Source organism: Parambassis ranga, chromosome 22 (genome assembly GCF_900634625.1).
Source record: "Parambassis ranga chromosome 22, fParRan2.1, whole genome shotgun sequence".
NCBI classification, from domain to species: Eukaryota; Metazoa; Chordata; class Actinopteri; family Ambassidae; genus Parambassis; species Parambassis ranga.
The window spans coordinates 1,692,767-1,710,038 of NC_041042.1; the positions used below are offsets into that span (position 1 = coordinate 1,692,767).

General features: G+C 46.5%; 1 protein-coding gene across 1 annotated transcript; it reads right to left on the bottom strand.

The window, feature by feature from the left end:
• Positions 1 to 903: 903 nt before the first annotated feature.
• On the bottom strand, positions 904 to 15,961 carry LOC114427649 (sphingosine-1-phosphate phosphatase 1-like). Its single transcript, XM_028395823.1, has 3 exons — positions 14,851 to 15,961; positions 9,061 to 9,150; positions 904 to 4,237 (listed from the first exon to the last, which is right to left on the bottom strand). Exons 1-3 carry the CDS (start codon positions 15,658 to 15,660, stop codon positions 3,686 to 3,688), a joined length of 1,452 nt encoding a protein of 483 aa, XP_028251624.1. The 5' UTR covers positions 15,661 to 15,961; the 3' UTR covers positions 904 to 3,685.
• Positions 15,962 to 17,272: the final 1,311 nt, after the last annotated feature.

The following is a 17,272-nucleotide window of genomic DNA, read 5'->3' on the forward strand; positions in this document are numbered from 1 at the left end:
GGACGGCTTGTTTGTTGCCCACAAGAGTTTATTTTCTTAAATCAATAGTCTAAAAAAAATGAGAAAAAATAAACATATATAAAAAACATAAGAAATCCTCAAATAATTATTTCAGAAAAATAAAAAATGTGGAAATGATTTGTCTTTGGATAGGGTACTTTGTATCACAGAATAGATTTATGAGTTCTAATTTAAAAATAAATAATAATAAACATGGAAACATCCATTAGATTTTTTCAAAGCTTTCATTCAGGTGTGAGTCCAATGCCGTCCAGCAGGTGGCAGCAGCTGCAGATTAGATCTTAGTTCAGCCTCCTTCCTATCAATATGGTTGTTCAAATGTTTTCTCTGAATTTACACGTTTCTTCTTCTTGGTTTTTTTATTCTGTACAGAATTTGTGTGCCAGTTGTTGTTTTTTGTGTCATTTGACAGACCTTACATCACAAAGCGCTTCCTGTCAGCTGTAGCCGGCCTTCTCTTGGCAGCAGGTGTCTCTTTGGGGTCCACAGTCTTTCAGAGACTCGTCTGATGTGGAGCAGCTGCTGCAGTCGGGCTGCTCTGGCCGAGCGAAGTGGAAAAAAACTGCTGAAACGCCACATAAACGTGTGTGGAGGGGAGACGACGCTCGACCATCAGACAGTAATAATCCGCTCACGTCAGAGGCTCCACTGATTCTGCTCAGGCTGGAATCAGCGGTCTGAGGAGCTGTGCAGGGGCAGACAAAAACACACAAACACTGCACGGAGGTTTGTGATGCTTCGTGTTTTCACAGCTGTTCCTGCTTCTGGCCGAAGCAGCTGCACTTCAGACATCACTCACAGAAACATCAGAGAGTCTGTGAAGCAGCATTTCTACAAACACAGCCTGTAGTTCAAAGTGAGGGGACACGAATGACCAGCACGTGATTTTATAATCATTTTATTTCAGTTAATTTCACACAAACAGAAACAAGAGCCTCATTTTGATTCAATAAAATCCCACTGATATAAAAATACTGTGAAACTGCATAAAAGGTCGTCTGATGTCCCACACTGAAGCCAGGAAGGGCTCCGTCACAGGGTGGAAGGCGGACTCCACGCCCTGTCGCCTCGGGTTTCGGAATGAACTCGTCACAACTGTGAAGCCAACGGGTTTAAAAACGAAATAAATCAGGAAGTCACGTGTTTCCACCTCAAACGAAGGCAGCGATGGAAGAAACACGCACGAAGCTACAAAGTGCAAAAGGCAGCAGGATGCAGAGAGAGAGAGGAGCCTTAAAAATCTTCCTGAATGAACGTGAAGGCACTGAGGGGAGGCTGCAGGTCATTTGGTCTACAGAGAGGGAAGAGGACATCGAGACAGAGCCGAGCGCCATCACAGCTGAAGACACACATCTGTGCATGACCAAACCACAAGTTACCTCCTCAAAGATTTTACCACAACTCACTGAGTGACGTACAAACGTCTTCTAACAGCTCTGCTCTGTCTCAATGACATCAACAAAAGTGGCGTTTTAATCCAATCCGACATAAAAAAACGCAGAAAACATCGTCTTCGCCACAGCGAGTCCAGACGTTCGGGCTCCTTATTAGTGGATCTCTTTCTCTTTTCACAAACGACAGACAGAAACAAGGCCACAGGAAGTGAGAGCTGTGGGCCCAGCTCGGAGGAGGAACAGTGCATTCTGGGAACAGTGCTTTCATTTTTAGGACAGTACCGCTTAAAACGACAACATGGCGCAAAGTTAAGACTAAAGTTTGCTTCTCCTCCTGAGCGTGCCCTCTGGCAGAGCCACAGAGGTCTGACGCTCCAGATGTTACCGCCGCAGAGATGCTCAGTGACCTTCATTTACACCTGACAGCGTGGGAAATCTGAGCAACCTTTGTTATTGAAAGGTTGCTGGAGGAGCTGGACAGTGGCTGTGGTGCCATTTCATTCGAAATGTGAAATCTTTACATTAACATCCAGAACATGGAGACACAAACTCCTACGATATCAATAAATATGGAGCAGATCAGGCGTTCATGGCCGTTTCCTGCCTACAGTAGTGTCCCATCCTGACCCGAACGTTTTACACTTGACCACAAGAGGGCGCCACATACACAAACACCGCCAGTTTCAATCACTTGGAAATACAAAATGATAAATAAGTAAATATTTCTCTACTCTCTGCCTGATGGAGATCACTGAGCATCGCTCACTGCAGCAGCAGCGGCGGCAGCAGCGGCGCTGGTCCAGTTTCAGGGTAAGGTCTGGTTTCAATGGGGAGGACGAGGGGGAGGAAGTCGCATTAAACACGTTTACTTTCTGATAACTGGACGCACTTTGTGATTTCCTTCCTCCCTTGTTCACTTTTGCAACAGGAAGTCTTTCACAATATCTAATATTTCACAGTTTTCAGTTAAACTGTATCTGATGCTGTGTAAAATAAACATCACTAGATGTCACAAAAATCTAACAGACTGGTCCTTTAATTAAAAAAACTTCATTCATGTCTTCCTGTAAGCTGAACTTTATTGCTGCCGTTGGACCATGTGAGCTACAGTACTTCATGATGTGTCTGTTTAGTCACAGTGCTGCTGGGAAACATGTTGGGACGAAGGTCAAATGTGCATTTTGAGAAAAAAAAAACTCATTTAAAAAACAGTTGCAACCTTTTTAAATTAAGCTGTGATTTTAGGCAAAATATTTTTAGAAAATTGTTGAAAAATGTGAAATTTTATGCTTGAAAATTAGCAACATTTTAAATGTACATTATCGTTTACATTTTCTATCTTTTAAATATCATAATTTTACAATTTCACTTCTTTTTTTTCCAAAATATTTTGACTTCAGTCTGATTTACCTTCTTTTTAAAACTTCATGAACTTATTTTAACCTATTACTGAACCATCAGTGACCCACACTGACGTCTTCCTTCCTAACAGCAGCATAAGCTCCGCCTCCCCCCCCCCCCCCATCTACACAGGAAGTGGATGCATCACATCCGTGTCTGACAGGAAGTCAGTTTACAGTGTTTTCAGTCCCATCATCATCCACAGAACAACCTTTCTGTACGTTTCCCAAACAAAGCGGCGCTTCCTTCCTGCCGGATCGTACGGTATGTGCCTGATCGTTGCTTTTTTTCAGTCAGTCAGAAATCAGATGGATAACAGTCTGAGTGAAGAAACAGTGGGAGGAGCCCTTTAGGAGAAAAGTGGTGTTCAGTCCACAGGGGGGGTCAAAGGTCAAAGATGAACCTTTTCTGCACCAGGAATTGTAAAAAAAAAAAAATCTTCTTATTGCTCTGAGGAGGACCAGAAGTTAAGAATAACAGGCATCCATACACAGACCCACTCAGATCATTGAGGGGTTAAACCTGATTTCATCATCTTTTGACCTGACTACTAATAAAATCTGGTGACTGGATCTATGGGGATCGATCAGTGCTCGTCAGCTGCGTTATCGAGTCTTTAAAATGAATCAAGGAGTGGATGTTCAGCTCTGGAAGAGTCCGACGTCTGATTATATTTTTTAAATAAAGAACAGATCACTCACCACAGGTCGAACTCGAAACAGTCGGGGCCGATTTTCTAAACTTTTTCTGGCTGCTTCTGATTTATGAGTCTGTGAAGCTAACCTGAACCGAGACAAACTACACATCTGATGAAACTCTGCATCCAGATCGGCATTTAGCATCTGCAGCGCCACGTCACCTCCAGCCAATCAGGAGAGCGGCGAGTAGCTGAAGAGCAGCGGCACCAGGAAGAGCACGTTGAAGCCCACCGCCCCGTAGACGATGTAGCGGTAGGGCAGCTCCACCTCCATGTGCTGTCGGGCCTTCCTCACATCATCGCTGGGAACGCCAAACACCCGGCACACCAGCGGGATGGTGACGGCCTTCATCACCGCCCGTGTGGCCATCAGCACCAGAACTCCGAGCACTAACCGCAGCATGGCGGTGCCCACCAGCCCGGCGGTGAAAGCCGGCATCGTGAAGGGGAGCTGCTCCGGCGTCGGGTCCGGCATCAGGCCCAGGAGGTGGTTGACGTGGGACGCCAGGGCCACGCCGGCGCCGGTGCCCAGGATCTGAGCGGTGTCCCCACGAGAGGTACTCCACGTGTCGAGGGTGAAGGAGAAGAGGCCGAGGCCCAGGTGGAGCGAGATGATGATGAGCGGAGCGTAGCGGCAGGTCAGGTTGAAGCCATCGATGAGGTCCAGGGCCGGCAGGAAGAAGAGCAGGATCAGGGCGCTGTACAGGACGCCGGCCATGACGTCCTGAAGGAAAGACAGAAACAGAGAGGGTGCAGGGACAGTTTAGGGTTTGTTTTAATATGTATTTGAACTGAAAGCCTGGATGTGTGTGTCTCCTCGCGTGTTCAGTGTGTGTGTTCTCAGTGCTCACTGCAACATAAACCTCTACAGAAACAGCACCATCATGGCTACAAGCCGACACAACCACGGAGCTCCACGCGATACTGATATTATACTGTTCACATTTTTACAGCCTCCAGTTTTCAGTCATATCAGCTGCAGAAAGCTGCAGGTCAGACAGAGACTCTCTGAGTGCAGGTCATGTGACTGCTGCTCACAGTGACTCCATCATGGCGTCCTGCTGGCTGCTGAGGAGGACAGGACTTTTCCTGAGTCTTTTAGTGTGAACGCTTTATCTCTGAGACATGCAGAACCTGTCACAGCTGCGGTGCCTCTTTTATTATCTTGCAGGTTGAAAGATCCTGACCCTGATTATCATGTTGTGTAACATGGCAGCACACTGAACTTCCTCCTCCTCTTCTTCTTCCTGCATAATAAACGTGGACAGTGGACCTTCTTTATGAGCCCATCTGCTGAGCACATGTTTATTGGTGCATTTCCTTGTGATGGACACAGGAAGTGAAAGATTGTAGACAGGAAACAGGAAGAAGAAGAAGTCAGAGAGCATCACATGGCCCTGAACTCAAACTGCTTATTTACTGATGGCAGCAGTAAACGGACAGCTGGCTTCCTGCCACCTTCAGACCTTCATGTATCACAACAGGAACTCGTCCTCCTGACTGCTGGTGTTAGCACTGGGTGCTTTTGTTAACATTATTAAATATGGCTGACTTTCATCACTGCTGTGCAGACATGTCTCACTACCTCATTGTGTTGATGTGGGTGTGCACGGTATTTACTCTCCCTGGAGGAAAGAGCTCCGTCAGGTTTGTGTAACATCACACTGTTCTCCGTCCGCCCTGCAAACGCTCTGCAGGTCGGTCACACTCCAGCAAGTTTCTGCCAGAGTTTAAATATCCATTTGGCTGCTTAAATACACGTTGCTGTGTGTGTAACAGTTAGTTATTAACTCGCGCTGAACTCTGAGCGCCAGAGTCAGCATCGCAGAAACTCGTGTCGGAGTTACAACACCAAATTTCCCAGTTTAAAGGCGACTAAGCAGCGAGATAACCGACAGGAAAACCTCTGAGAAGGTTTATCGCTTTACTGCTGCCGCTGCAAACTGTTATCAGCCCTCTGCCTTAAATACACACACAGAGTGAAAGACTGAGAGCTTTCAGCTGCCTCTAATTTTCTCCTCCACCGACAAAAAAAAGTAGAGGGAGCTCAGAAACAATGTGCTGTCTGAGCTAAAAACGTCCGGAGAGAGGACGACGAGCGGGTGGCCCCGGCGCCCTGAGGGAACAGCGTGGTACATTTGGGAGCTGGTTCAACCTGAAGTACGTAACTACCAACACAAACGAGGGATCCTGCTGTCAGGATGGGTGGCCTGGCTGTTGGCAAAACCGCTAAAAAGCAAGACTACACGTAACTGCTGCCTGCTGCTCATCTACAGTCCTTAATGACTTAATGGAGGCAGGCATCAGCAGCCATTATGTTACTGTACATTAAGGACCAAGGAGACAAAGTCGTTTTCATCAAAAACACTGTGGTACATGTGCCAACCCACCTTGAGTGTAAGCAGCACATTTGAGGTGCAGATTTGGGGAAATATTATGTTGTAAGGTTTTTGTTTGATCTTATGAGCTTAGGATCGGTGCGTGTCCTTTAAGTCCTGTGGTGCAACAAGCCGTGAAATAAACTGGACTCCAACTGAGATGAACTGATGTAAAAACCCTGCTGAGTGAAAGTCTGTCTAAACGTTCACAGATGTCAACAACACCATTGGCAGCCGGACAGCTTTCTGTCTCCGAGCTCTCTTCCTGCAGAACAAAGGGGGAGGAAGTAGTTTCTCTGGGTGTGATGACTTCCAGAACACATTAGGAGCCCTGCGGGCCTGGACCGGCAGACCTTTAATGGCTTGCCATGTGGTCGCGCTCCACTCCCTGAAACACAACAGTCCCGACACGTCCTGACTGACTGCGGGTTATCAGGTGGAAACGAGCTCTGCTGCAGCCGATGGAGGTCTGAGGTCTGGACCTGAACGTTTCTGAGAGAAATCAAGTTAAATAACCTGAGCACATGTAACATAAAGTCAAAGTGACTCCTGGGATTGTTATTTATTTAGATATGGAGCGCCGTTTCACGGTCAAAACCATAATCACAGTAATGAACTCTCTCCCAGGCAAAGCACGGTTACTCATTAAACAAACTGTGGATTTAAAGCAGTCGGCCGTGGTGCCGCGAGGGATCTGAGATGCTCTTTAATCTGGTTACATGCTAGAAAAACTAAAAATCAGGGCTGCCTCACGTCCTCCAGGATGACTCGGGCCTGGTTCCTGTAATTTGCACTCTGAGCAGTAAATTTGATTAACTGCTGAATTAATTATCCTTCTGGGTCAGGCCTTGTTTATTTGAGGAGCAAAATGAGACTTCTAACGAGATGTTAAGCAGGCAGATGTGCCTGTGGTTCCTGAGGTGGAGGTCTTGACCGCGACACCACCTGCGGGCAGCCACAAAAGGCCCTTAAAGAGAGTCTATGATGTGGGATTACCTTCTGAGTTTGTTTGGGAGGACGGCCAGTGAGCTGTAATGTCTGCCCGTCCCACACCAGCCATCCATCACTGACACAGGCACGACCACGGAGACTGTTGCCCCGGCGACAGACAGCCCAACCCTAACAACGCACCGAGGCTGACATCATTTACCAGTGAGGGATATTAACCCATGACGACGTTAATGTGACCGACGTGTGGACAGAAGAAACCAGGCAAACATCTGCGGAGAAGTATCTGCCCAAAGATGAGATATTAGTACTCAGACTAAGTCCACATTCTTGAACCCCGTTTTATGACCATCCAGGAGTGTTTGGAATTTCCTTCTACTGCTGCAGACCTGACCGTCTTTTCTCTGGAGGAATCAAACGGATGGATCTTCGAGGATCAAAGACGCCCAGGATTCAGTGGAGTGGGTATCACTGGCTGCTGACAGCCGTGTAGTAAACTTAAAAAAAAAGTATCATCTGCAGTTTCCATGTGTGCTGGGTGACTGTAGAGGTCAGAGCTTTGTGCTGGTGAAACACAAAGGAAATCCTCTAAAACTCAAACTGTCTAATTTAACAACACGCTGACGCCGGCTGCGTCCTTTGAAGGAAGCAGATCATGATTCTGGTCATTAAGGATGCATCACGCAGATCCTTCACGACCCAACATATTCCGGGATTCACCACACCACACTCCAACAACTGAACAAATGCTTCAATGTTAGGGAATTAGGTTGATTATTAGTTGCTAGGCAACACAAGCAGCCTTAAGGGTTATGGAGCAACACCTTCAAAAGACCTGGGACAGCTTGTAGACCCTAAATAAGGATGGACGAACAGTGCCGAGTCTCAGGGGAGGCTCTGGCCTTTTCTTTCTTGGCAGCATCAAAAACCACTCAGGTAACTCAAATACGAGGTGGAGCCTGGATGAAGCGGAGGTGGGCGGGTAGCTTGTGCTCCACCAGTCCTTTTTACAGGCTCACACTGAGAATACAGTACCTGCTGCAGGGCAGCACAGGAAGCTGCCCCCGCCCAGTGCTGCTAATGTAAGAGCAGCAGACAAAAGATGGAGCAGCAAGTTTTTGCAGGTACAAATATTTCTCAATCTGCTACGAATGCTCAGCGTTTATGGTCTTAACCACCCACAATACAGCAGAAACAGACACAAGCCTAAGCATGTCGCTGACGGGGTTAACAGACACAAACAGGCTTGGCTCACAACTAAAAATAAAGGGAGAGAGAGATGGGATCTGACAACAACGAAGTACTGAAGGTCTCAGTAAGACTTTGGTCCCTGTGCGGGCTGAATGCCTGGACTGACACTCAGATAACTATGAAGTCATATCAGCGAACAGCTGATACCGGCGGCCACATGACACTGAGCAGGAGCGCGGCGGCTCGCCCAGCCGGCCGAGCTTCACTCGGGCTCGTTCCTCCGTATTTTGGTGCTTTTGTTCGGAGACTAAAGTTCAGATTACACCTTCTTAAAATCGATGCATTGAAAGGTTTCCTGTTACGCGCCCTGAACACTAATTACAGTGTATGAGGAGCTTTGAATGCCCAGGTTCATTCAGAAATATGATGGTTATTGTTCCTCCACCTGGAGCCACAGTGTCTGTTTTCATGAGGAACGTTTCTCTGAGCTCACCTGAAATATATTTTCCAGCTGTTTCGTACATTTTGCTTTGGTTTTTTTTTGTCTTCGCCTTTCTCTGATGGTACTTGAAGCCACTTTAAGAGGCACATAAGGGTTAACAGACTGATAATAGTCATAGTTTGGTATCTTCCAGCTCTGGTTTGGGTCTCTGCCTCTGGGTTTTTCAACTCAGAGGCAGCATCCTTCAAAGGGCGCGGCCTTCGGAGGCATGACATCAGAACACAGAAACGCAGCTGCCTGGGCTTTGGAAGATTCTTGACATCATCAGCTGTCACAACATGCTGCTGTCGCCGTCTTAAAAAAAGTCACATATGACTTGTGCAGCCCTCAAACAGCCCTGATGTGGCCATAGAGGCAACCTCAGCCACAACAAAGGCAAAGCCAGCACCGATTACCTGCAAAACACCTTTAGCACCTGTGTGCTGTCATGTGTGTGACGCTAAAACCTGACACCAGCCCCGTTCTGGAGCTGGAGCGCTGCTTATCCTCACGTGGGTCGCCTATCATAAAGAGAAAGATTACACTCACCAGGACTGAGTGCATTCCCATGTAGATCCGGCTGGAACAGACGAGCAGACACCAGCAGAGGGCCAGGCTGAAGCCCAGTGTGACGGGGTACTGTGGAGGGAGGTGAGAGGAGATCGAGGTCACAAAAATGTCGGAATGCACTCGACACGTGTCTGATCAGAGGCGCCGTGACACATTAAATAAAATATAATCTGTCCTTTATCTGTACATTACATTATGTAACATGGTCAATAAATCTCTGACTTATATTCCTGCACGTGTGTGGTGTAACAATCCTCCATGAAATGAGATACGATTATCTGCTAATGTCCACTAGAATGACCTCCATAAATATTTCAGCAAATCTGCTGTTTCCTTATCAGAGGTGCTTGGTGCAGCAGAGAGGAGGAGGAGGAGGAGGAGAGGCCAGGCGAGGTGATCTGTATCAATCAGCCACACTAGGACGCATGAAGTTTTCAGACAAAGCACGATAACTGGTTAAAATTCAATATAATGTTGCTTAAGCAGAGTTCACACTGCTGCTGTTCTCCCCTCATGTGACTCAGATTATTTGTTTTCTAATGCGTGAAGGAGTTCTGGGTCACATGACCACGAGGCCAGCGATCAGAGCTGTGAGACTACACGTGATGCAGACTCCCACTCTCACCCCTGAATGCCATTTTTGGTAAGCTGCAAGCTTCAGTTTAAATTAATGATTCTGTAAGTGACCAAAAGTAAATGGGCTTTGGTTTTTAGTTGTAAATGTATTCTGACATTTGATGGAAATGTTCCTGTTTCCAGACTAACTGTTCAAACTTCCATTCATTGAGCACTGCTGCAGCTTTAGAGCAGATGATGAGGATTTAGATGTGAAGATAGATAGTGTGATAGAAATGATCCTCACAGGTTGCTGTGAATGAACTTGTCTGTCCGGACCTCAAAGCCACCTGCTCACTGACCTCAGCACCCTTGGACAGGAACCAGACACATGGAGGGGCTGGGCGTCCACATGCTTTTGTCCACATACTGTCTGTGACACACTTCAGGGTTTTTCCTGCCTGGGTGAAGAACTGACCTACTGATGTGTCTTTAACCACTGACTTCACCTCAAAGGGTCATTTATGAACCCTGAGACCTCTGTGGAAAACAAGGTCAGTGCAGTGTGTGTGTGTGTGTGTGTGTCACACGCTCTGGCCTTGCGGCTGTGACCGCTGTGGTCTCCTCGTACAAAGTTTCATGGACATGCTGCGCTTTTGGTGTGGCTTGTGGTTCTCTGCAAACGCACACATTCACACACAGAGCGCACAGACCCCAGGGTGTGTTGTGTTTGACTTTGCAACACAGCCAATATGTAAAGTAACCTGTTTAGAGGCTGTGAGTTGTGAACACCCCCCTTTATGTTTAAACCCTGTGCCACCACAGATAAGGACCAAACTTTGACCTAATTACTCATGAACCTATTTACAGAGCGGTCGGTTCAGAAACGACAAAACATCACACATCTGCAGAACAAAGTGTCAACAAGGCAGAAACTCTGAACAAATGCGGACCAAGACTTTAGGACATATTAAACCGTGTTAATTCATAAACAACTGACACAAAAATGAGCTGTGACGGGCTTGTTTTCCTCATGGCACCTTGGATTTTCACAATAAAACCAACAACAATCAGTGGTGTAGCGACTCCACAGCATGTTGGATGTCTTTTGTTGACACTTCATTTCTCTGATTGGTTGTACAGTACGTCTTTCTGAATGCATCCAGATTAGGTGTATATAGTTGGTACGGCCCCCTGAAAACGCCACCCAGACCCACAGAGACTAATTCTTTGTATTAAAAAGGCTGCAGGAAGGCAGCATCAGACCTGCCTGACTCCCTTTTAATCCAGATCTCTGCACCACCTGTCAGTCAGGATGACATTTGTTGCACCGAGCTGTAAACACGTTTATTTCTACTGTACATGTATTTGTTTAACATGGAGGTCAGTGGGGACTGACTAACTTTTGGACTCAGCCTCTAGTGGACACTGAAGGAACTGCACTGTGTACGTTTCATGTTAGCGTAGCATTAAAAACAGGATCGAAGGTGGCTGTAAAAGCACAATGTAAACCTGGAGGCTGGAGTCCTGCTGCATGCTGCTAAAGTCATTCATGCTCGCAGGAAGAGCCCACCTACTGTTCCCGCTCCAACAGGAAGTCCCACACAAAGCCTGTTTACCGAGTTGTTTTCTGTTCTGGCTCTACAGAATGTTTATGTTCTTATATCACCTTTACTTTCCATCACTCAGCTCCATCAGCTCAGACCCCCACCCTGTCGTCCTCTCTCTGCTCCCTACAGTCTGCATGACTCCCTGCTCCTCCACTGGGCTCCCTCCATCTCTGGCCCTCTACAGTCTCGTCTCATCTCCTCTCAGCTACCATCTGGTCTTTCCTGTCTTCTTCTCCAGTTGCTCTTTTCCATCCTCTTACCAGTATCTTCCATCAGAAAGACATGTGGGTCTGGTTACTGTCTGAGCTGTGGGATGGGAGGAGGACCGCCTCACTGCAGCCCTTCCACATCCAAACATTCCAGCTTTGCTCCGACAATCCAGCAGCAAGAAACAGCTACAGCGCCGTACAATGGGACGTGCAGGACAACAGCTTCCTCTTCCTCGAGAGCTCCAACATCCTCCTCTGCTCAGAGGGCGGAACTGAACTGTGTACACGGCAGAGTATGGAGATTTAGGTCTGAAGACCTAGCTGTCCAACGGTTCAATTAAGTCCGAAGACAGCTGCACAAAACATCTCAGAGTCTGACTGAACGGAAACAACCGGCCATCTTTGTAACTTCTAAAATGAAAGTGCATGTGTTCCCTGAGTCTCCACAGAAGGAGGAAAGTACCAAGTCAGAAATACGTCAAGGTGAAACTACAATCATCCTTTGACAGTGATCGTTAAGTTTCACCGCCACTGTCTCCTGGCAACACTGAAGGCGTGAGCCAGACTGGAAACAAGGCTGGTATGAATTAAGATTAGGCCATTTACAGGGATCACTTCACAGGGATCCACCTAGGAACTATTTAATTTGAACTATTTAATAATAACAGAAGTGAAGAGGCTGCATGGAGGATCAGTGAAACCTCTTTAAAGACCTCTAACAAGTCCAGCAGTCCTGCTTCAAACTCATCACACAGCCGAGGAGTCCAGTATGAGACAGAATGAGAGACGTGGTTCAGTCTGCATCCATCTGCTGGTCCACACAAGCTGTTTTCAGAAATAAATGGAGGTCGCTCTGAACCAGGTTTAACTACATTTCTACATTTAGGCTGAGGAAGAGGCAGACTTGTTGTGAAAGCAGAGATAGCAACACTAAATCAGCCTTATCTCAGACGTGCACACTTGAAGGTCAGGGATTGGCTCTGTTATCTCATGCCTTGGGTCAAGCAGACAGGGCCGAAGGGTGTCATAAATCAATCCAGCCTCTAGTCTGCTGTGATTCAAACTTTAAAAACATGGAGATCTTATTTAACAATTCACAGTGGCTGTGCCTGTTTTCCAACCACACACACACACAAGTATTATTACCAGCTTGTCTGCCAGTTAGTCCTATGTGAACCTGCCTGCTAGTTAGTTCATTTTGAGTTAAATATACCATCAAATCCTGACATTTTAGAAGCTCTACAGTAGCTTCTGTGAGCGACAACCCCTTACAAAGACAGATGAATGCGAATAAATGCACCGGAGCCATCATTAGCAAACACTATGCTGTGACAACTCCAGATTAGACATTTCCACAGGTGTCACATGTGCAATGTGTTATAAACTCTGTGATACACTGTGTTTAGCTGAGCACGCCACCATGTTTTTTCCAGTGTCACATTGACGTCATTTGGCGAATGCTACGCTACATATTAAACATGTCAGGACTCCGGGAGGAGCCGACGCTGAGGCGCCACTACTGGAAACAAACATCAGAAGAAACTGGAACTTTTAAGATGTAACAAAGAGGCTGGAAACAATGAGAGCAAAGGTCCGAGTCTTGAGACAGAAACCCGGACCTACTGCTGTGGGTAACAAACAGAACTCTGCCTTTCCAACACGTCCAGCTGAAGACGTCACTGTCACGTCAGGCCGATCATTTCAGAGGTGCCTCTCCCTTGTGCACACTGTAATCAATAATGAGGAACTGCGTGTCACATGAGCGACAACGACCGATCATCACTTCCTCTAACGTCTCAGTTGAGTTTGGTCATTTTCTGCTGACTAACTTTTTACAAACTAACGTCACTCTGGTGGAGCCGTCTCTCTGGCCTCTCTGCCGTCCACTGACCGTGTCCCTCTCTGTGTGGACGCAGTAAGACAATAGAAGTGGACTATCACAGACCCTGTGTTGGTTTTGACAGACTGGACACAATGCAGTGTTGTTCCTCCTGAGTGAATAGGAAGAGAGGAAGAAAAGAGAAACAGACAGAGGCTTGTTCAAACAGAATTCCTGCATGGACGTTGTTTCAGGGATTTAAACTTCTGTATGGACTTATTAATGATGCCGGATACCGGAATGGTCACATATGCTGTGAGTGCAGAAAGAAAAGAAAGAGAATAAAATCATGAAGCACACCGAGCCTTGACTAGATTTTCAGAAGTCAGAGGACATTACAGCCTCTGCTGGTTTGTTTGTTTGTTTGTTTGTAGACTTTTAGTCCCGTTGAGCCCACACTGAGCTCGACTTCACTGTAGTACACACAGTACAAAGTCAATAAGTGTGCTCAGCGCCGGCTGCTGTCACTGTATCCACCAGCCGACCGATCATTAAATGTTAATGAAGCAGTGACAGACGAGTGACTTCAGAGAGCAAAGTCTCAGTGATCTCATAACAGGAGCTGGCACTAGGTCTCTGGTGTTGATACATAGAGAGGAGGAAGCAAAGATGGTGATCATTTATATTTAGATTGACAGGTCTGACATCCAATCAAAGCTGAAGCACACAAGTCTACAGATGTGCATGTTCATCCAGAGCTCCATCCCCTGTTACCATCAGAGCAACATGCATCACTGATGATAACAGGACACATGTAGCACGCACGCTAGTTCCATGTTTGCTGTGAACATTTGTGGAAGTGTCCTGAAAAATAACTGACTGTGCTGCCCAAGTTAGCATCCTGATGAGTAAAATATATACCCGACTTATTTATCAGAACCGTTTCCATAGCAACGGTCTGTTCCTCAGACATTAACAGACCCCAAAGTGCCAGAACTGACCAAGCAGAAGACACACGGTCATGTAATCATTAAGTGATAATCATTATCAGAAAAATTATGGATCAGCTGACCGGACCCTGTGATCAATTAAGTCCCTTTCTCCAAAAAAAACACTGAAATGTATTTTGTTTTTTGATGAGCAAACAACCACATCTTAACTTTTGTTCCAAAATTTGTCAAGAAATGTGGTGAATTACTTGTTAATTAACTTTACTTAACTAGTTAATTAACAAGTAATTAACTTTACTTAACTAATTAATTAACAAGTAATTAAGTTTAACAAGTAATTAACTTTACTTAACTAGTTAATTAACAAGTAATTAACTTTACTTAACTAGTTAATTAACAAGTAATTAACTTTACTTAACTAGTTAATTAACAAGTAATTAACTTTACTTAACTAGTTAATTAACAAGTAATTAACTTCTAAGTAATTAGAAAGTGTCCCTGAGAATTGCAAGACGTGATGTTTAATTTTACAATAAATGTAAAGCTCTGTTGGTGGACATGGGGGGACGTGTCTCCTGCCCACCTCTCCTCATGCCCTGCTGTGTTCGGGTGTACCGGTACTTTACCTCCCAGCGGCCCAGAGTCATGAAGAACAGGGAGAAGGGGATGGCGGTTCCGGACATGGCGTGCGTGGACGGCATGCTGTACTCGGAGTTGTAAAACATCTCCACCTTGACCACCGGCGGTGAGGCGGGCCGGGACCAGCCGATCACATCCTTGGTGCACTGGCCCAGGTACATGACCCAGACCCACACCATGATCAGCCGGCGGCCCACGAAGGCGTCCACGTTCCACATGACGAACGGGAAGAAGGTGATGTAGAAGAGCTCGTTGCCCAGCTCGGTTCCGAAGGTGAACAGGTAGAACAGGAACCGGTTCTCGATCAGGAACTCCTGCCCGGCGTCGCCCGTTAGGGAGTTCTTGCGGAGGGGCTTCACCGTGCTGCTCCGTGGGGGACTGCCGTCGTCCCGCTCCGCTGTGGGGTCCGGTCCTGCCCCGCTGCGACCGAGCTGACCTGCGGTGTCTCCCCCGGCGGTGGCCGCGGACACCGCTGCTCCGTTCTGGGGGGACGCTTCACTTCCCTCCGTGGGCTTTTTCGCAACGTTACAATCCGTCTTCCTCTTTCGAGCCCCCGCTGCTCGTGTTTGTACTTTCCCTCCTTCCCCAGACCCCATGTCGCTCTCAGTGTCCCCGGATCCGTGCTGATGGCATGCCCCGTTGTTGTGCGTGTGACTCCGGTCCGCTGCCTGGCTGCTGCAACCAGAGGTCTCCGTGCCCGTTCTGGAAAACGTCCCCCGTACCCCGCAAATTTGCTGGAAGCGGGCGACGAGGTGCGGGTCTCGGAGGTAGTGGTACAGCTGCTTCATTTTCTCCATGTCTAATCCCGGGTTTAAAGACTCCCACAGCCGAGAGGAGGATCACGGACTCCGCTACTTTCTCCCCCAAAACACTGGATGCTAGCTCCACAGCTAACGTTAGCTAGCTAACCCGTGCATCATGGCAGAGCGGCGCTGAGCGGCGGAACCAGGACCGTCACTAAAGTGCAGCAAGTTGCAGACAACTCGTAAATGTTCGTATTTCAAAAAAAGACTAAATCTAGTTTTCCGTGAACGAAGACGTTTCTGTTCCGACAGAATCCGGATCACGCGTTCAGCGTCCCGCTATCTGCAACTGACAGCTCCACGGAGCAGTCCGGGGAGCGCGCCGTCGATGCTGCGTTCAAGTACCAACGGAAGTGTGGGATATCAGTGTCCAGCGACTTAAAGCGGTCGTGTTTCAAAGGCAGGAACTTCCTGTAGCTGAATTACGGATTCCCGAGTATCAACGTGCAGAATAAAAACAATATAGAGACTTTTTAACCCTAAACTTATCTTTATTTCACATTAATATATTGTGTGAAAATTCCCTTTAATATAAACCACTGATAAAAAATCCGACTTTAGTTGGAGGACGTGAAAGCAACAATAGTTCTTGCGCGCACGTATAGTGGATTCACTCATGACGTGAGAACGTAACGTGCCCGCGCTTTGTTTATCTATCTCAGATGGATGGAGTCAGGAAACATTTGCACGTGACAAACTTTATTCGATAATCAATCACCTGAAAAACGTTAAACGGCTTTTTTTTTTCAAAATAGTTCATCTTAAATATCGAATATGCATTTTCATCAAAATATAAACGCTTGATTTAAAATATTTAGCTGTTTTGTTCCAGAGTAAGTGATTGTTATCGAGGTGCACGAGGTTTTCAGACACTGAACACTCAGTGGGGGGGAAAAAGACGCGGGAAATCAGCTGAATCAGCAGATGAGTTAAATTTTAAAAAGCCACCAAACAGTTAAAAAATAAACTCCTGATAACTCCCAGCGCTCTGGCTGCGAAGAAAAGGAGGGTTTTAAAGGTTTTCTGCTCATTCACAAAAACAAAACAAACAAAAAAATCACAGAAATATTAATATAAAGAAACATTGCTGCCACTTTTTTAGCATTATAGGCACTATTATAGCATTTAATATCCTGCAGATGTGAGGTCAGTGCTAATCCATAAAGAGTATTTATATCATCAAAATGCATTTTACTCTCATGTAAGAGCGGGTTGAATCAGAGATGCTGACAAAAAACTTGTATGTGCATAATGAGCAGTGTATTAAATGCATATATGCTGCTTATAACGTTTGAGAGATGAAGAGAAGCCACTAAGAGACCAGCAGAGGGCAGCAGAGTGCAGCAGAAATGAAAACATGAGACACCAAAATGCAGAGCGACAGTCGTCCCACTGCCACTGAACGCACCTCAGTGTGAGAGTCAGAGCCTGGACACGTTGTGTAACAGGGGGTGTCACACACATTACTTCACACATCACACAGTAGCACACAAAGCACGTCAGCATGTTGTCTCCATCAGAAGAAGCCTGCAGTCTGTAGATCCCTGAAGACGCTCACGCTTCACATGAGCAACAACAACCTTCAAAAACACAACAACAACAGCCA